The 16,176-nt window shown below is 39.9% G+C and overlaps 1 protein-coding gene across 4 annotated transcripts in view; it reads right to left on the bottom strand.

The window, feature by feature from the left end:
- Positions 1–16,176, bottom strand: part of NOL4 (nucleolar protein 4) — a 201,491-nt gene that overhangs the window by 12,334 nt on the left and 172,981 nt on the right. For all 4 annotated transcript variants that reach the window (XM_027792460.2, XM_027792462.2, XM_027792461.2 and 1 more), the window contains one exon: positions 2,375–2,555. In XM_027792460.2, coding sequence (XP_027648261.1) covers positions 2,375–2,555 — 181 coding nt within the window. The remainder of the gene's footprint in view (positions 1–2,374; positions 2,556–16,176) is intronic.

The raw sequence follows: 16,176 nt of genomic DNA, 5'->3' as shown, positions 1-16,176 counted from the left end.
GAAAAAGCAAATATCCATGAGCATATCAGAGAGGACTGACAGATCCCAAAGAACTGGCCTCCGAGTCCTCCCGTTTCTCCTGAAGGGAAATCAGCTAATGGAGCCAGAACACTTTACCCTCAATAGCCAAGAGATAATTAGGTTGGCTACTGCTCGCTTTCATGTCAGTGAAGCTAAGAAATTGATAGACTTGCCTTTCCACAACTTAGCTAATGATCTTCCTAAAGCAGCAGGTGGGTCACAAAGCAGCAGCCAGCTAGATTTTTAGCATCAACAACTGGTTTCCAAGTGCTGGCACACAGACTTTCAGTTCATGGAACTTACGTGCTTTGGATCCTGTAGGATGCCCATGGAGAAGACAGACACCTTTGCAGAACCCTCCAACTATGCATAACCAACTGGGAGATGTGCAATGTTTTACTAGTCTTACAAAGTAAGAGGACAAAAAGACAAGATTTTCCAGTGCAAGTAGGGAAAGGCAAGGAAGAAGAAATATTTGAGCATATGATTCTATGATATGTCAGCATGCAAACTGTAAGCATCCACTGGCCTCTTCACCCCAGCAATGCTACACAGGGAAATGCAGTGCGCTGCACAGTTCCCTGGCTGTGTCAGGGAATCATCTGACAGTTCCTTAATAAACACTGCTTGTCCTTCAAAACCCATTCTGAGCTTTAATTATGAAAAAACACTGGAGCACTCTGTGTTAAAGGTACAAAGAAAATGTTGCTTCTAATCAGAAAGCTTCTAATCAGAAATCAGCACTAATTTATGATGTTGAATTTGTACCTCATATTTTTAAAAATTGCATGCTGAAGTGACATAGAATACTTTTGCCTAAATCCCACAATTCACAGAGAAATAGGAATTATGAAAATGTATCCTATTACAAGAGGTTTGAAGGGAAGAACAAGTACACAAAACAGTTGTGATTCTTCACAGTTTAAGATTATGTAAAACAGGACAATTCTAATGGCTTCTGCTGACAAATAACACAAGGGGAGTTTAATTTACTCTTACTTGGGTGAAAGAGCAAATGTCAACTGTTTGCAGTGGGAACTGGCTCAGATCTTCTCTGGCCACAATGTAAAAGATGGTTGTAAAGTCCTTGTGCATTTTCACAAGAAACCAAATTTCCACAGCCTCTTTTACTCTTATGAAAATATTTGGTCAGACATCATATTCAGTACCTCACATATGTTTTTCATGCATATGGAAACAATTGTAATCATCGTTCACTCTAAGTCAAACACTTTTGACAATGAAAATATTACCTTTTTAAAGCATTTTGAAAACTTAATGCAAATCGTTCACAGACCTTCGAGGATTTTGGGTGTGGGGTGTGAGGAAGCAGACATGACTGAAGGTCACCGGGACACCACATACCAATAACTACTTGCAGCCCTGATCACATTTTGAAAATTGCTTTGCACGTTGAATATAGAGGCTGTAGCTGAACAAATACCATCTTGCCTGAGTCAGCCCATGTACCTGAAGCAGCACTCTCCTCAGCCAGAGAGGGATCAGCCAGGACAAAACCCACAAGGATTTCTCTGTCCTCTGAGACATTCTTAAAATACCATTTTTGCAGGCAAGAGACCTTCAGGTTTCCAAAGTAATCACTTTTCTCTGACAGACAGACAATACCCTTGTTACCAGAATGGGAAAACCTTTTCCTTTGCTCTGAAATTTGTATGAAATCAACACAGGGGACTATCTGAAACAATAGCATTTGCTTACATTTGTTTGTTACAAAAGCTTGCTAATGTAGGAAGGAATGTTGCGTAAATAAATGACACCACTGTTTTTTTTCAGTGGCATACAACCTCATGGTGACACATAGTTACCTGCATCGTTTTTAGTTTATAGAAGGGTATGCTGATTTCTCATTTAACACTTGCTATGCCAGATCCTTATCTGCAGTGAATTAAAGTAGTTAGAGAAAACCTGTGAGAAATCTAGGCTAATTCATTTGTGTTACAAAATATAGAGTTCAGTGTTTTCAAACTCCAGCCGTAAAGATACTAATGGCCTCATTTTGTGACCAGTATAGGTGAGGGCAATAATGACAGGGTAGGTCCTCAAAAATGCAAATTGACTGAAGATGTAACCTGGCATTTTTTTACTCAGCTTTGTTAGAGACTTCAGGTTCACTCTCGCCCTATGGTGTATTAGTCCCTTGAAACTGAAAGGAGACTAGCATGCCGTGAGCAAGTATTTTGCTCAGCAGTAGCTGTTTGCGGGATTGTATTCCTGCTCATTATCTGGTAATAGCCTATGGGTATTGAACCCCTTGGACCGGCTTTCTGTACAGCAGGGGGAAACATACACATGTGCACATATACACACAGGCACATTTTGTACGGAAACTCACCACTGCTAGAAGCATCGTTGAGATTTAGCAGCCCACCTCCAAGCCCTCTGTAACTATGGTAACTGTAGGTCCCATTGCCATTGATGTACAACACCTCCTGTGTACTGGAAACGGCCGATGTTGAGTAAGTGACCTGGGCTGGCTCCTGTTTGTACTGCTTGTCAGCTGGAGCAGCCTCATCCTGCAAAAACAAGGAAAGGTTTTGAATTACCGTTTCATTTTACCTTGCACAAGAGAGATCATTTCCATTGTTAAGACTCCACATCTATTGCTTTCAGAAAACTCTAATACGTGTTAAACAAGCACAGATGTGTTTCTGATTGACCAAATAGCAGCTGAATAGAAACAATGGAAAAAAGCAAGAATACAGGTTTCCTAAAAATCTGAGGATATTCATTTATTTGTGCTCCAGAAGCCAACCATACTGTTTCTCAAAGGAGAAGCTGCATCCTCTCACCCTGAAATGCTCACAGTCTTCTGCAAAACCCAACTCTGTCCAGAAACAGCGTGGGAAAGGATAGAAAAAAGCCATTATTTTTTGAGTACAGGAGTGACTCTTCTGAGCCAGAGAATCATATCTTTCTAAATAAGACAAACCAATACAGAATGCACCAACTACTTACTTTGATATATCAGCCTCAGAAATGACAGAAGGAATAGAGGAATGCAATTAAGCATTATTTCCTATGTTTGCAAAGGGCTGAGTGAGTGTCCATCCACACAAGGGCCAAGTGGTAAGGATGCCTCCCTCTACAAACGTGACTTGAAAGCATGTTATCTGTGTATGAGCAGTGACTGTACACCATGAGTTCCCTTCAGTGCTCCCTGTTTGCCTCTTAGATGCTTGCATAATATTTAACAGGATTTAGCACAACGGCCCTCCAATTTTCCTCTAAGGGAGATCATGTCTCAGGTGAAAGTGTATTTTTCCCCACCTGCACTTACCATAGCCACTGCTTAGAGCACCTGACCTACACTCATGATCACAGAACACCCCTGTGGCAACTTTAGTAATGACACAGGTGAAAAAAAGAAAAGCATTAAGAGAAGATTTAATGTGTTTTACTAGTTGGAAACAAGAAAAACTACCAGTGTGTGACTGCTCAGCCTACCACAGGGACCTGAGTGCCAGAATTTCTGATGTAGTCTGCAAATGTATTTGAACTTTATTTCTTTTAACATGTAGATGGGCCTGATTTTGCACTCTTATCTGATGAAAATATATTTCCTTGATTTCAAATAAAATGGATCTACAGAAAATCGGTATGTAAAAAACCAGAGATGAGAATGTCTTTTCAGAGTAGTTAACTGAAAAGTGATCTGTTAGAATTGTCTCCCCTTTGTGTAAGTTTTTGTCCATTTTATGCCTCTCTCTCCTGCACAACCCTTTTACAGTTGCTAAAAATACCGAACTTATTAAGAATACTATAAAATATCTCAAACCTTTTTTACAGTATTTACTTAAAAATCAGAATGTATATACCAGCACAGAGGCATCAAATAGTTCAAATAGTCTCCAGTCTCTGTTTAAAGCAAAAAGGGTTCTGAAGCAGCTTTCCTGTTTGCATCAGGAGCAGTCATTGGTTCCACCTCTCAAATAAGACACTACCAACTTTTTTGAGATGCAGCTATCCCTGTCTTGCAGATATTTATTGGTAAAAGGCTTGGGCACAACTGAGATGACTCAGAAGAAGGTATATATATTATTAACAGAAATTTTAATATTTAATACAGAACACTGAACCATCAGATAATTAATTCCATAAACAATCAGAATGGGGCCTCTTGGGCACTAATATGAGCAGAGGCAAAGCTTTGCATTTTTAAGAGAGTTGGCCAAACTGGTCTCTTATATATTTTCTTAAGTAATAACAGGCTTAAACAAAGGGCCAAAATTGCAATGCATTTCTGCCAGGAATTCAACTTCAATATAATTTACCTTTTATCTCCAAAGGTCATTTCTGTCTCTTATAGAAGAAAACATATTATTTTCTCTGAGAAAATATTCGTAAGCTATACAGCAAAGTTCTATCTTGGCAACAAAGCTTAACCCATCATCCAAATCTTTAGTACTCTCAAGGCTGAGATGTTCTGTATCCTTCTGTCTAAAACTAGATTATACTTCCTGCCATAGACTTGCTCAGACCCTCATTTTATTCTCACAAAGATCAGTAAAGGATCTTCTGCAAATTTATCAAGGACTGGACTGTGTTCAAGATGTACACTGCAAAGGGGATTAACTGCTATAGCTGAGCAGAGTATCTTCAGGGCCTGTTTCCTTATGCTGATTGTCTGGATCCCACAGATTTGCTGTCCCTGAATTTACATGTCCTCCAAAGCCTCTCTAGTCAGTGCACTGAAAACCTAACTGAGTTTCTTGCAAAGCTGATGCCCTGAGCTTCTAGTAGAGCACAGCAAGGGTGCTTGATGCACCTTGGTGCGTACTAGCCCGTGTGTTAGAGCACGAGGCCAAGTGGGAGATCCAAGTTCTGCCTCCTTGTTGCAATACACAGTGAAAGGGTGGAAAATTTGGGATGCAAGGTCTTTGCTAGCTGTGGTGAGGAGGGGACCTGAACTCAGAGCTGCCATCTCCTAGCAACCAGGCTCAAAGCAAAACTGTGGTGGGAGTTGTAGCTGAAGCTGTGCCACTGTGTGGAAAGAAATGTACAATTCATAGTTAGAGAGACACATAGCTACAGAGATAGCAAACAAAAAGGGAGCGTGACTCAGTTCCCTTTCAGAGAAGTGCTGTCCTGGGAGGCTTCCAGCCCTGCTCCCTTCCAGCTACTCTCTAACACAGAACTCACAAGCTGCTCTGAGGTCGGGAATCCAAGGCTGGGGCTGTGCTGCCAGGGGTGTCTTTGGATCAAACTAATCGCAGCCCTGTGCAACACTGTGGCATGCCATAGGCTGGGGCTGGACTTGTAGCCCAGGTGTCCCGCTAGGGAAGGCACTTCTTGGAGGGGTGAAAGGGGTTGAGGAGGATGCTGAGCCCAGGAGTCCTGATTCTGTGTATGAGTTCCAATCTCTTGGCCACCATACAAAAGGTGGCTTCCTCTAAATATTACATCTATTTTTAAAGAGCAGACCGATCACTTGTACCTAAATAATGAATAAGTTGCCATACATTTCAGACCTAAAATGTAGGTCTCATCCAAGTGCTTAGCTTGGTGCTTCAGGATGACTAAATGCAGAAGCAGGGCAGGACTTCTGGCAAGCATTTTCTGAGCAGGCTCAGGTGTCAGCCCTACTGTAGGATTATGAACCATTAGCCTGGTCCCAAGGAGTTAAGGTGTTACCTCTCATATATTCCCCTGGGATTTAAGCATTTTTCAGGAATGTTTTGTGCTTCAAAAGACAAAACTCTGTCCTTTTTCTCTGCAGACACACCAAGGATAAAGAAGCCAGGCTTTCTTTTTTCTTGAGGAGAGAGAACATTAATATATTCACTTTTGTACACCTGAGATTTATTCTGCATAGATTTACTCTCTTCTTTCCTTTCATCTTAATTGCCTTTGCTTTTAAACTAATGTAGAAATAAAACAAACATAGCGGTGTTCCAGAACTCAGATATTTTAATATTGTTAGTCATTTAGCACTTCTTGTTTCTCCCTGTATTATGTTTACACAGGAAAGACTTAATAATTTATTTAAAATGTTATTGAAAATGATTTTAATTTCATAATAATCAGTAACAATTAACTAACCATTTATTAATATGTCTGACCTAACTACCTGGAACACACACTGTTGTAATTAATTAAAAAATTATAAAACTTGAAAGGTATTAACTAAACATTTTAAAACTATTTATAACTTACCTTTAGTAAGAAGTACAAACAAGATGCAGATAATATATTTGTCCATCTAGAATTTGACTTATACCACCTTCATTTTGTATATGGCAATGGAAATAAGTCATCCTTCTAACAACATTTATCTTCTGAATTTATTTTGGAGAAGTAATTTAAGTCTTGAGCATATAATCTTGAAAATGATCGAAATGCAAAAATATCTTTTCGGGACAAAAGCATGCTAAAAAGACAAAGTTATCTGTTCACTGGAAAAAGTGGAAGCATGAAGTACATACTGTGATCCTCAACTTCGTATATACCAGAGTATCTACGTTTCAGTTTTATGGCCAGGTCTGTATGAGGAGAACACAATATTGTCCTTAAAAGAGCAGATAGATGCAATTTCTTTGATTTTTAATCAAAGCAATTAAGTAACTCTCTAAGGACACAACAGACCAAGAAATTATTTCATGAACTACTGCATAACCTGTACATTGAAGAAACCCTGCTCTGCTCTCACTGTTATTCTGAGCAGCTAACGAATAGTTTAAAAGGAAATACCATCCACAGTAACACAGATGCTAGTGCAGAATGTCATGATTGTGGTACAAAGAGCCAGGCTCACCAGCAGCACCCCAGCCTCCTGTTCCCCATGCCAGCAGAGGCACAGCATACGCATTTATTTTCAAAAAGTCTATCCTTTGTGGAAGCAAGTCTAACAATGCCATTGCTCCTTTATTTCCCCTGTCTCCTTCACCAACACCAAAATAATACAAAAAGAAGTAATAGCTTGTTAAAATAAAAAGCCTGGCAAATCTGGGCTGCATTAAGTTTTGATCCTATATATACGCATGTCAGAAATTCTGTGTATTCCCATTAAGAGAGAGCAGTGCTATTGCCTTGGCTCCACTGTCAGCAACAAGCATTGTTAACATGTAAATATAAATCCCAAAAGGGAGCGTGCATGCAAACCAACTCACATGGACAATGCGAGCTGACCATAAAGCTAACAAAACTCCTGCAACAAGAATATAAATGGTAATGTTCCAAAAATGGCAAAGATAGCAACATGCATTTAACTAATGCTTTAATGAAGTACTAGACTGACAAATTAACAATTCTGAGACTGACAGCTTTTAACTGACCCTACATCAAGGTGATGTTTCCCACACTCAATTAGAAAAGAGATAAAAAGGCAAACACATTTTTATCTCATGTTTCTTGATACTGTCTTTTTTAATATGTTAAACTGAAAGATGTGGATTTTTTTGTTCTTGTCAATAAACACTTCTCATAGAATACCACTTTGAGGTTAGGAAAACTCAAATGTAAATTAGTCTTCAAACAAATAGGCAAGCCAGGGACCCAATATTTGCATATGGTCCTCTATTTTTTTTCAGCATAGGAAGAAAAATTCATTCAGATGAAAAATTTAAAACCTGCATTCACGTGTTTTAAATTTGGTTTTAGCCTCAATAGCTTGTAGTATGGCTTTAGAAGAAAGGAAATGATGTTTCATATATTTTTATCATTTGGAACTCACCAATTTATTTCTATGATTTTTGAATCAAAACTAAAATAAATAGAAACACATGATAAAACCATGTAGCACTTTCCAAAGCGTACACAATTAATCTTCACAACACTTCTGTTAGATAGAACTTTTATCACTGCTTTTCAGATGGTGAGATTCTGGCAACAAAGGCAACCTTAAGCTAGCATTACCTAATATGTAAAGCACTTGAGTTCTGCAACCACAATAAAATAATGGGTTCCTTTTGTCTAACTTTATTTTTAAAATAATGGGAAGAAACTCATAAGTTTCATCACAGAGCATTCTGCTGAATCTGCAGGGGTTGTGGGGCTGAGAGCTCTCTGCCCATCTCAGCTCTTGCGCAGAGAAGCAGCTGCCAGGGTAAGCAGCCATCATTGTCTGCATGGAGCAAGCTGTTTAAAGCAAGATGAGCCACAGGATTCCTGGCTGCCATTGCAGGGCCTGGAGATCACTGACATTACCCTGCCCATGACCTGATCATGTATACCTTGTTCTCTGTGTCTTCAAACTTATTTCACACTGTCTCTTCAAAATCCCTGACTCCTTATCCCATCCTCCTTGCTTCTCCAGTTTCACCTTCCACCCTCCATCTCAGTTTGTCATCTTGCCTAGCAAATTCCTGTCCCTCCTTTACAAACAAGTCTCTTGATGCCTGAGAGCTGAGCAGCTTCCACAACTCAAGCCCATTCATTTCCTAGTTTGTATTTAATCAGTGTCACATCCACTGATGGTCCCATCTGAGATTTCCTCTCCCTCCTCAGACTCCTAATCCCAAAATCCTGTCCCACAGGGAGCAAAGCCAGGTTCCACTATCAGCCAGGGTAGCTCCTGTTTTCAACACACATTATTTTTCTGCTAGTAATATCTGATCCTCTTCCACCACTAGTTCTTTAATTCACCTAACCATTTTCCTTCACATAGCCAGCCTCAGATACTCACTTCCTCACCCAACCCCATCTCATAATCTCACTTTCCCTTCATCCCTTGTTATGTCTGCTCCTGCCATGGTTCACAGCCCCAACACTCCTCCCCTCCATTCTGCACTGAGATCCTAGTCACACTCACTGAAATTTGAATAATCTGAGAATTTAGCAACTAAAATGTTTTGACTGTGTAAGCATGTGCATCCAGTGTCACATCCTTGGCATAAATGACACCACTATATTGTCAAGACCAAACACAGAGCCACTTTTTTTTTTTTTTTTTTTTTTTAATAGTAAATACATTTAAGACTTGAACTGCCCTTACAGGACAATATTTTCCTCATTCTTGAAAATGGCTGAAGTTTTCTCTGAAAGAGTTCAGCAAACGGAAGACATACAGAACAGTACATGTAATCCCTGGGGGCTGAAGGTCATGAAATTATCACCAAACTGCATACCTAGCATTATAAAGGGAAGTGTCAGGTAATCTTAATAAGTGATGATACTACTAACTGCTGGGATGACACACATTGTTCTGACAGAACTCTGAATCTTTTATTAGCTTTAATTACATTAAATTAATTCTCTAGTGTTTGACCCAGCTTTTAATTTTATGACCAATATCCTGGAAGCCTAGACAGCTAAACATTATTTTGGCACATCACAGTAGGCTTAATTTTCCTTTAACACTGCAAAAAGGCTGTTGACTCAGTGTGCTTAGCAATGGTGGAAATGGTATTTCTGCAAATGATGGGTGTGAGTTTTCCTTTTAGTTTGGGTTTCCATTGCACATTCTTTCTCCCCTCTCCAGTTGCTGAGGTTTGTGTTGGGATACTGCTCACTAAATAAAACCTGTTCAAGGCTAGGAAGGCCTGAATGAAATGAAACAGACCTACATAATTCACTGAGTTTGAAATCCAAATGAAGCTTCAGAGTAGTCCTTTGCATTGGCCGACCTTAATATTTACATACTGGACATTTATAGTCCTTTAAAAGGACGACGTCTTTTAATATTGTAGGAGGTGCTCTTACAGCTGTGATCTAAGCATGGAGGCAAGGTAAGGTTTGTAGAAAAAAAGTAATACAATACTTTCTCCTAGACCAGGAGAAGAACTTGTGTGCTCAAGGGCTGATCTAGTAAAAGTTACTCCCTCCCCTAAAAAGCCTTATTTCTTTTACAACACAATGAGCAAAAGCCAGATCTTCAGTTGAAGCCCCCAGAGTTTCAGTACTCACAATGAGAAAAGCCAAGCATTTGCTACAGGTTCCCTGATGAAATTGTGCACAGAAAAGTTAATTCATGTGACTTGTTTGCCATGCTGAATTGTGCTTTCATACCTCAAAGCTATTTTGAATAAAGTTCTACAAATTTTTCCATCCCTATATTATTAATCCAAAATTAACATCTACCTGAGATTTCAGCTCATCACACAAGGCACAGAGCTGAAACCTAAAAACTGAATTGCTACAATCTTTACAATCTGTTTAGGAAAATACTTGAAACATACCACAGACATATTTTATCTGAGTGGTAAAGTTATTCTTTGATAACTTTCCAAGACCAATATATATTTTATATCTATATCTATTTTGATATACATATCTACTTTTATATATATCTATACCTGGGCATTTCCTCCATCTCTCAGGCTAGCCACAGTATTCTTTAAAATGATGCCTCCGTTGACAGTCCCACAACCTGTTGTCCAAAATCACCAAGATGAAAAGATGTAAAAAATAATTGCACCCCTGGACAGATTCCTTCCCCTTTAAGTTTAGTTGTCCTTCATAAACAGCATTCCAGGTCTTTGTCGGAGAATAAGGCACTAGAATTATGGATGAGGCCTATGCACAACCAGCAGAAAGACCCCTGAGGTTTTTCCCAGAAGTACTAAGAGTGAATATGAGCAAGCTGACTAAAATAAAACACAAAATCAAGTTCAAATAACATCACAGAACTCATGCCAGTTATTCTTTAGATTGTTTTGATAATTCAGGGGTGGACTTAGCAGTGAAATCAAGACGCCATAACTGCTGTCCTCAAGCACGTACACTATTTCTCCTCTTGTAAGGTATAGCTGGAGGACTGCACAGCTTTCTGTTTCCCACCCTCTGTCATCTGACCTAGACCATGTTTTCCTCTACCCCTTTCTGCATTATTTTCTTCACTTTTACTTACTTAAATCAAGTACATTAAAAAATGAGAAAGCCTGTTCTTGTGTGACATACTACTCAATTTGTAGCTCAGTTGGAGCTGGGTATTCCAGCTAAGCTGAACATTTATGTTTTATCTGTGAGTCTATCATCTCATCATTACATAGACTTCAGTCTCAGCACAGTTTTCTGACTCCTGTACAGAGAAGCAGCTGCCAGGGTAAGCGGCTGCACAGAGCACGGTGTTTAAAGGAAGATGAGCCATGGGATTCTTGGTTCCCATTGCAGGGTCTAGAAGGTGTCCACTTCTTAAACATGCGGAGATTGCTGCCATTCCCTGCCCTGTGACCCAGTAGTGCATACCGTGTACCACTCTCTCCTTGCTTCTGTCTATCATCTCATCATTACATGGAGAGCGCACTGGTCTCAGCATAGAATTTTCTGGCATTGATGTAACATTATATAAAAAAGTGCTCCTAGCATGCAGATGCAACTGTATTGAACATGTTACTGCCAGAAATCTAGGTATCAATGATGATCTTGCTGTGCAGTCCCGTATCAAAATGGTTTTCATATTTTAGACAAAAAATGATAAAAACAGTTTTTTAGATGGTGAGGAAATACTGATATACTCTAATTGAACTAAATCAGGTGTAATACAGAGCCCAGTTAGGCATCTAAACTCCCTGTAATGTCAACGGTAATGTGGGAACTTGAAGAATGTCTATCAAAATGTTAAGTTAGCTACTAAAAGTTTGAGGACTTACCAAACTGTCCTCCTGACACAGGGTATACAGCCAAGAAAAGAAAGCATCATCAGTCTCAGCACAGTTTCAGATTAGAAGGGCAGAAGGTTCCTTTTGCTTTCAGGTTCTTAACATTGAAATGAACTGCCAGCATCAGTGCTGTCATCAGGCATCAAAAATGACATGAGCTAGTGTTCAACAAGAAATGAAAGTATGAGGCTGACACAGAAAAAGAAGATCAAAATAAAAAGGTGCTGCTGTGTAGGAGAGAAATGAACCTCAGACTTTTGCATTTCTGATAAAATGACACATCATTTATAGACTGGAATGGGTATGTTAACCTTAAATAAAAGGTTAGCATTTTCACATTGCAGTATTTGAGTATTTTTATTTTTTTTTTCACTGCTGCCACGTCACCTGCAGAACAGAAAATGTTTCTGGAAGAGGTACTTGTATGGCTGTTGCAAGGAGCTGTCTCCTTGACAGCCAACAAAAGAGAATCACTTTTGTTGGAGCAATAGCAAAGCAGAGGGATCATTTTTCATAGCCTGTCAACTTTAGCCAGTTTATTATCCACTGTGATAGCAGAAAAGCAACATGAGTGTTCAGAGGTCACCAGTGCTGCTGGTCAAGCATGGACACATGGATGAGTGAATCCTACAGTTTAGATAACTGTGATGCAAAGTCACTGGGGAAAGAGAAACTGGGTTCTTCTAAAGGACCATGTCTCTCTCTGTCCAAATGGAAAAGGAGAGCATTTATCTTTTTCAGTGGTTTTTGAGAGAAACTTACTGTTCTCTACTGAAGGTGATTTTTTATTTTTAGATTTGGAAGGTTTGATTTTTAGATAGATGATTTTTTAATGTGCTTTCCCTGGTTTGCTTTTTTCCATCAGAAACAAAGGAATGTTAAAATGTATAAATCAACGTAAGCAATCACATTTGAGGTGGACTAATGATGGGAAGTGTCCTGCCAATTAACTTTATAGCTCCTGCTGTTCCTGTATTAGGTTACAGTTGTCATCCTTCATAAGCTATTTCATTAGTTATATTGGACATGGTCACGCTCTTTATTTTTCTAGAGAACTTTAACATACGAAAAAAAATTAGTTAGCTAACAGTTTCACCACTACTAATTGAAAGTTGTCTCAACATGCAAGACAGGTGCATAGCGTAAGACTGCATAGCACACTGCAGTGTATGCACAGCAATGACTTCCTCAGTGCAACTTTAAATAATGTGTTCAGTGGTGGCCAGAAGCAGATTACAAACAGCTACAGGGATGTAAGAGGCAGAACTGGACCTGGTTTGAATACATGAATTGTGCCAATGCCTTTGATTTTTGGCAAAACTCCTATGTGCTCATGGTGTATTTCACAAAATACATGTGACATTTCCCATGGAGAAAGCAGTACAAATTCAGACGGGGACAAAGGTGCCATGCAAAGGGCAGAAGAGTCTTTAGGGCCATCATTTTCTGCTTGGCAGAGGAACACCAGAGGAGAGAAGGCAGGTGGAACTTGCACTCCTCCCCATTGTACCAGCAAAGAGAAGAGGTTTGTTAGGGCCCACACCTCATACAGAATTTCTTCTTTCGGGGATAAGCAGATTTTTACTCTGACCTAAAGAACAGCAGAGAATGGACCTTGCCTCAGGCCTTATGGTGTTATTGATTTAGGCCTTGTTTCAGCAACCAACCTTGAGAATCCCCACCTCCTCCACTGCACTTAACCACCCACTCTCAGCCCACATTATCCTTCAAAGGAAAGCCAGTTTCCCCTGGAAGACCACATCACCAACTCCTTCAGCCTGCCACAGAGGATGGGACCACAGAGAATATGCAAGGATTCTTTCCTTCCCTGTGCCACCTTCATTGATCTCTCAGCCCAAGATATCTCAAGGCACAGGACCATGGGAGCAGGCTCAGCAAGCCTGCTAGAGAGCTCATTTGGTACATGCCTGAATCCAAAAATGAAGCACTGCACAATGAACTCCAGGGCCCAGGATGCCCCTGCTGAAATTAAATTAGCTGAAAATCTGGGGCGGGGTGGGTGTGTGTGTGCGTGCATGTGTGGAAGGTAAAACTTCAGTGGAAATGAAGTACAGGTTATGTCACGTTTATTCTTATGTTGCTGCACAACCCCTCTAGTCCTTTCCAAGCCAATTTCTTTGCAGAGGCTAGTATCTTGCTGAAGAACATGGCTACTGATCATTTTTGCTGCTTCCTCATTGACAGGCACTACGAATGGAGGAGTTTGAATATCTGACCTTTCTTCCAAACAGAAAAAACATAAACTACAAGAAAACAACGTCCTTTTTTCCCATCCCAAGAGCAGTTTTGCCTGCAGGTAATGGCACTGAATGAATCAATGTATTACTGAAACTGATGCATGATGACAAAGGCATAGCAGTACTTACTACTGAACCAAAAGGATGCAAAGCGAGAGAAATCCCTCCTTCGCAGTATATTCTTCTCATTCAGAACAGACCTTGCTATGCCTTAGACAGCTCCACTTCTATGATCACAATAAAGCATTTTTCTCTGCTTTTTTCATACTTGCGTGTACTGTCCTCAGGAAATTATCTCAGTGAGCCACTCCTACAGGGAGAGACATTCCTGTTCCCCCTTGCCAACATGCCATTTTTTAGTGACTATGATGGGCAAGACTTTCAGCTGGGAGAGATCAGCATTACTCCATTCAGTGCAGGAGGACTGTTGCACCAGAACACCAACAGAGAAAATTTTTAAAGTCATGAATCAAATGTTTAGGGAGCATGCAGGGGAAAGTGTGTGGGAGTACTGGAGCAATGCTTGTGCCAGCTTTGCAGATTTATTACTACAATATCATCACGGTCAACATAATTAAACCTCCCACTATAGGTCTCTTCGTCTATTGCATTACAACTGGTATCACTCCCACCACTGACAGCATATTTTCTTGACACAAAACAGCTTTCCATACACCTGCTAGCTCTGGGGTATGGAGATGCAACTAATGAAAAAGTCTATTGGAAAACTGGAGTATGACTTGAACTTTTGAGCGCTTCTTCCTATTTCTCTTCTGCCCCACACTTTCTTTTAATATTACCTATACTGGAGTGTGTGGCAGGGGGAATGGACCAAAGCACTTTATATTAGATTCTAAATGAAATTATTCTTCATTTAAAATGAGAGATGACAGCCTAGACATGAAGCATTTGAGGTCAATGCTGAATTAACTTCTTAGTTTCACCTAATTAAAAATGTCTGTGTTCTGCTTTGAAAAGGAAAAAATTAAGCACACTGGACATTCCAGCATTTTACCGTATTTACAGTATGGTATCCCTTTCACAGGTCAATTCTAGTAGGAGTTACAGACAGCTGTCTTCTAAAAAACCCAGTTTTCTCATCTCTTAGAGCAGGGGTCCTCAAACTACGGCCCCCCCAGGGTCCTCAATCCGGCCCCCGGTATTTACAGACCCCCCGCCGGGGGTTGGGGGGGAAACCAAGCAGCCGCAGATGGCTGCCTGCCACTGCATCCGCGCGCCGGCCCCCTGGTTAAAAAGTTTGAGGACCCCTGGCTTAGAGAGTGAGCAATTACTATTTTGCATGCACTTAATGACTGGCTCTTGTTTTCAACACTAGGTTCAGATATTTTAAAGAAATTTTACCCTGTGTTTGATACATTTGATCGCTAATTATTTTATTTCAAATCTGCATTAAAGTTTGAACTGTGAAAACCAAAATTCTTTCTATCAATTCAATGCAGGATGTCTGGTTTTGAACATTGCCTCAGGTACAACTTGACTTTTACAGTTTAAAAATAAATATTTAAAAACTGTTTCTAAAATAAAAGGTATTTAAAAAAAAAAAAACAAACAACAAACCTGACCCCCCCACCCTGTCTCAAACTATTTAGTAGAAAGAAAATGTTTTGCTACTGAGGAAGACCTGCTCTAAATTTTTGACAGAACTTGGTGCACATCCTGCAACTTTAACTATCATGAGGGTTCTGTATTCGAAAAGATTCATTAGATAACAAGTGATGCTTTGGGGTATGGCCTTTTGATTCTACAATCCTCAAACCAGAATAGCATAACCCACTGGAAGAAACAAAGAAATGAACTTTGACTGGCCTTTGGAGGATGCACTTTCAGATTTGCTCCATTAATGGAGACAGTAAAACTGAAGCTTAATATGAAATACCATGAGTAATAACCATGAAATTTGTGCACTGCAGTACAAATCTGTTCCCCAAATATTCTCATTTCAGGGGAGGATTCTTCTGGCATGATGCCTGGGCTGTTGGCCACAGCCTGCTTGGCTGCCTTGCCCTGTGCCTAGCCTCTTTAGCAGCTGGTGCTGCTCCCAGGCAATGCACTCAGCTCCTGCTCCCACAGCTTATTATAGATTGTTGGGGGTTTTTTTCTTAGAAAAATATGTTTCTAAATTTAGCTTAGGGACATCAAGCCAGTTGTTGAATCGCAAGCATGTTCATGCTACCAAACATAAGCAGTCTGTGCGTACATTTCTACATGTATTTTCTGCATGGAGTATTGCACTGTTCTAACCAAGGAATAGATCTGAACCCATTGTGCAACTTTGCTTTGAATTTTGTAGTATTTTATGGTTGGTCAAAGTCTTCTAAATC

Source organism: Falco peregrinus, chromosome 3 (genome assembly GCF_023634155.1).
Source record: "Falco peregrinus isolate bFalPer1 chromosome 3, bFalPer1.pri, whole genome shotgun sequence".
Lineage (NCBI taxonomy): Eukaryota > Metazoa > Chordata > Aves > Falconiformes > Falconidae > Falco > Falco peregrinus.
Note: the sequence above shows the minus strand (reverse complement) of the source record. Positions and strands in the feature narration are given on the sequence as shown.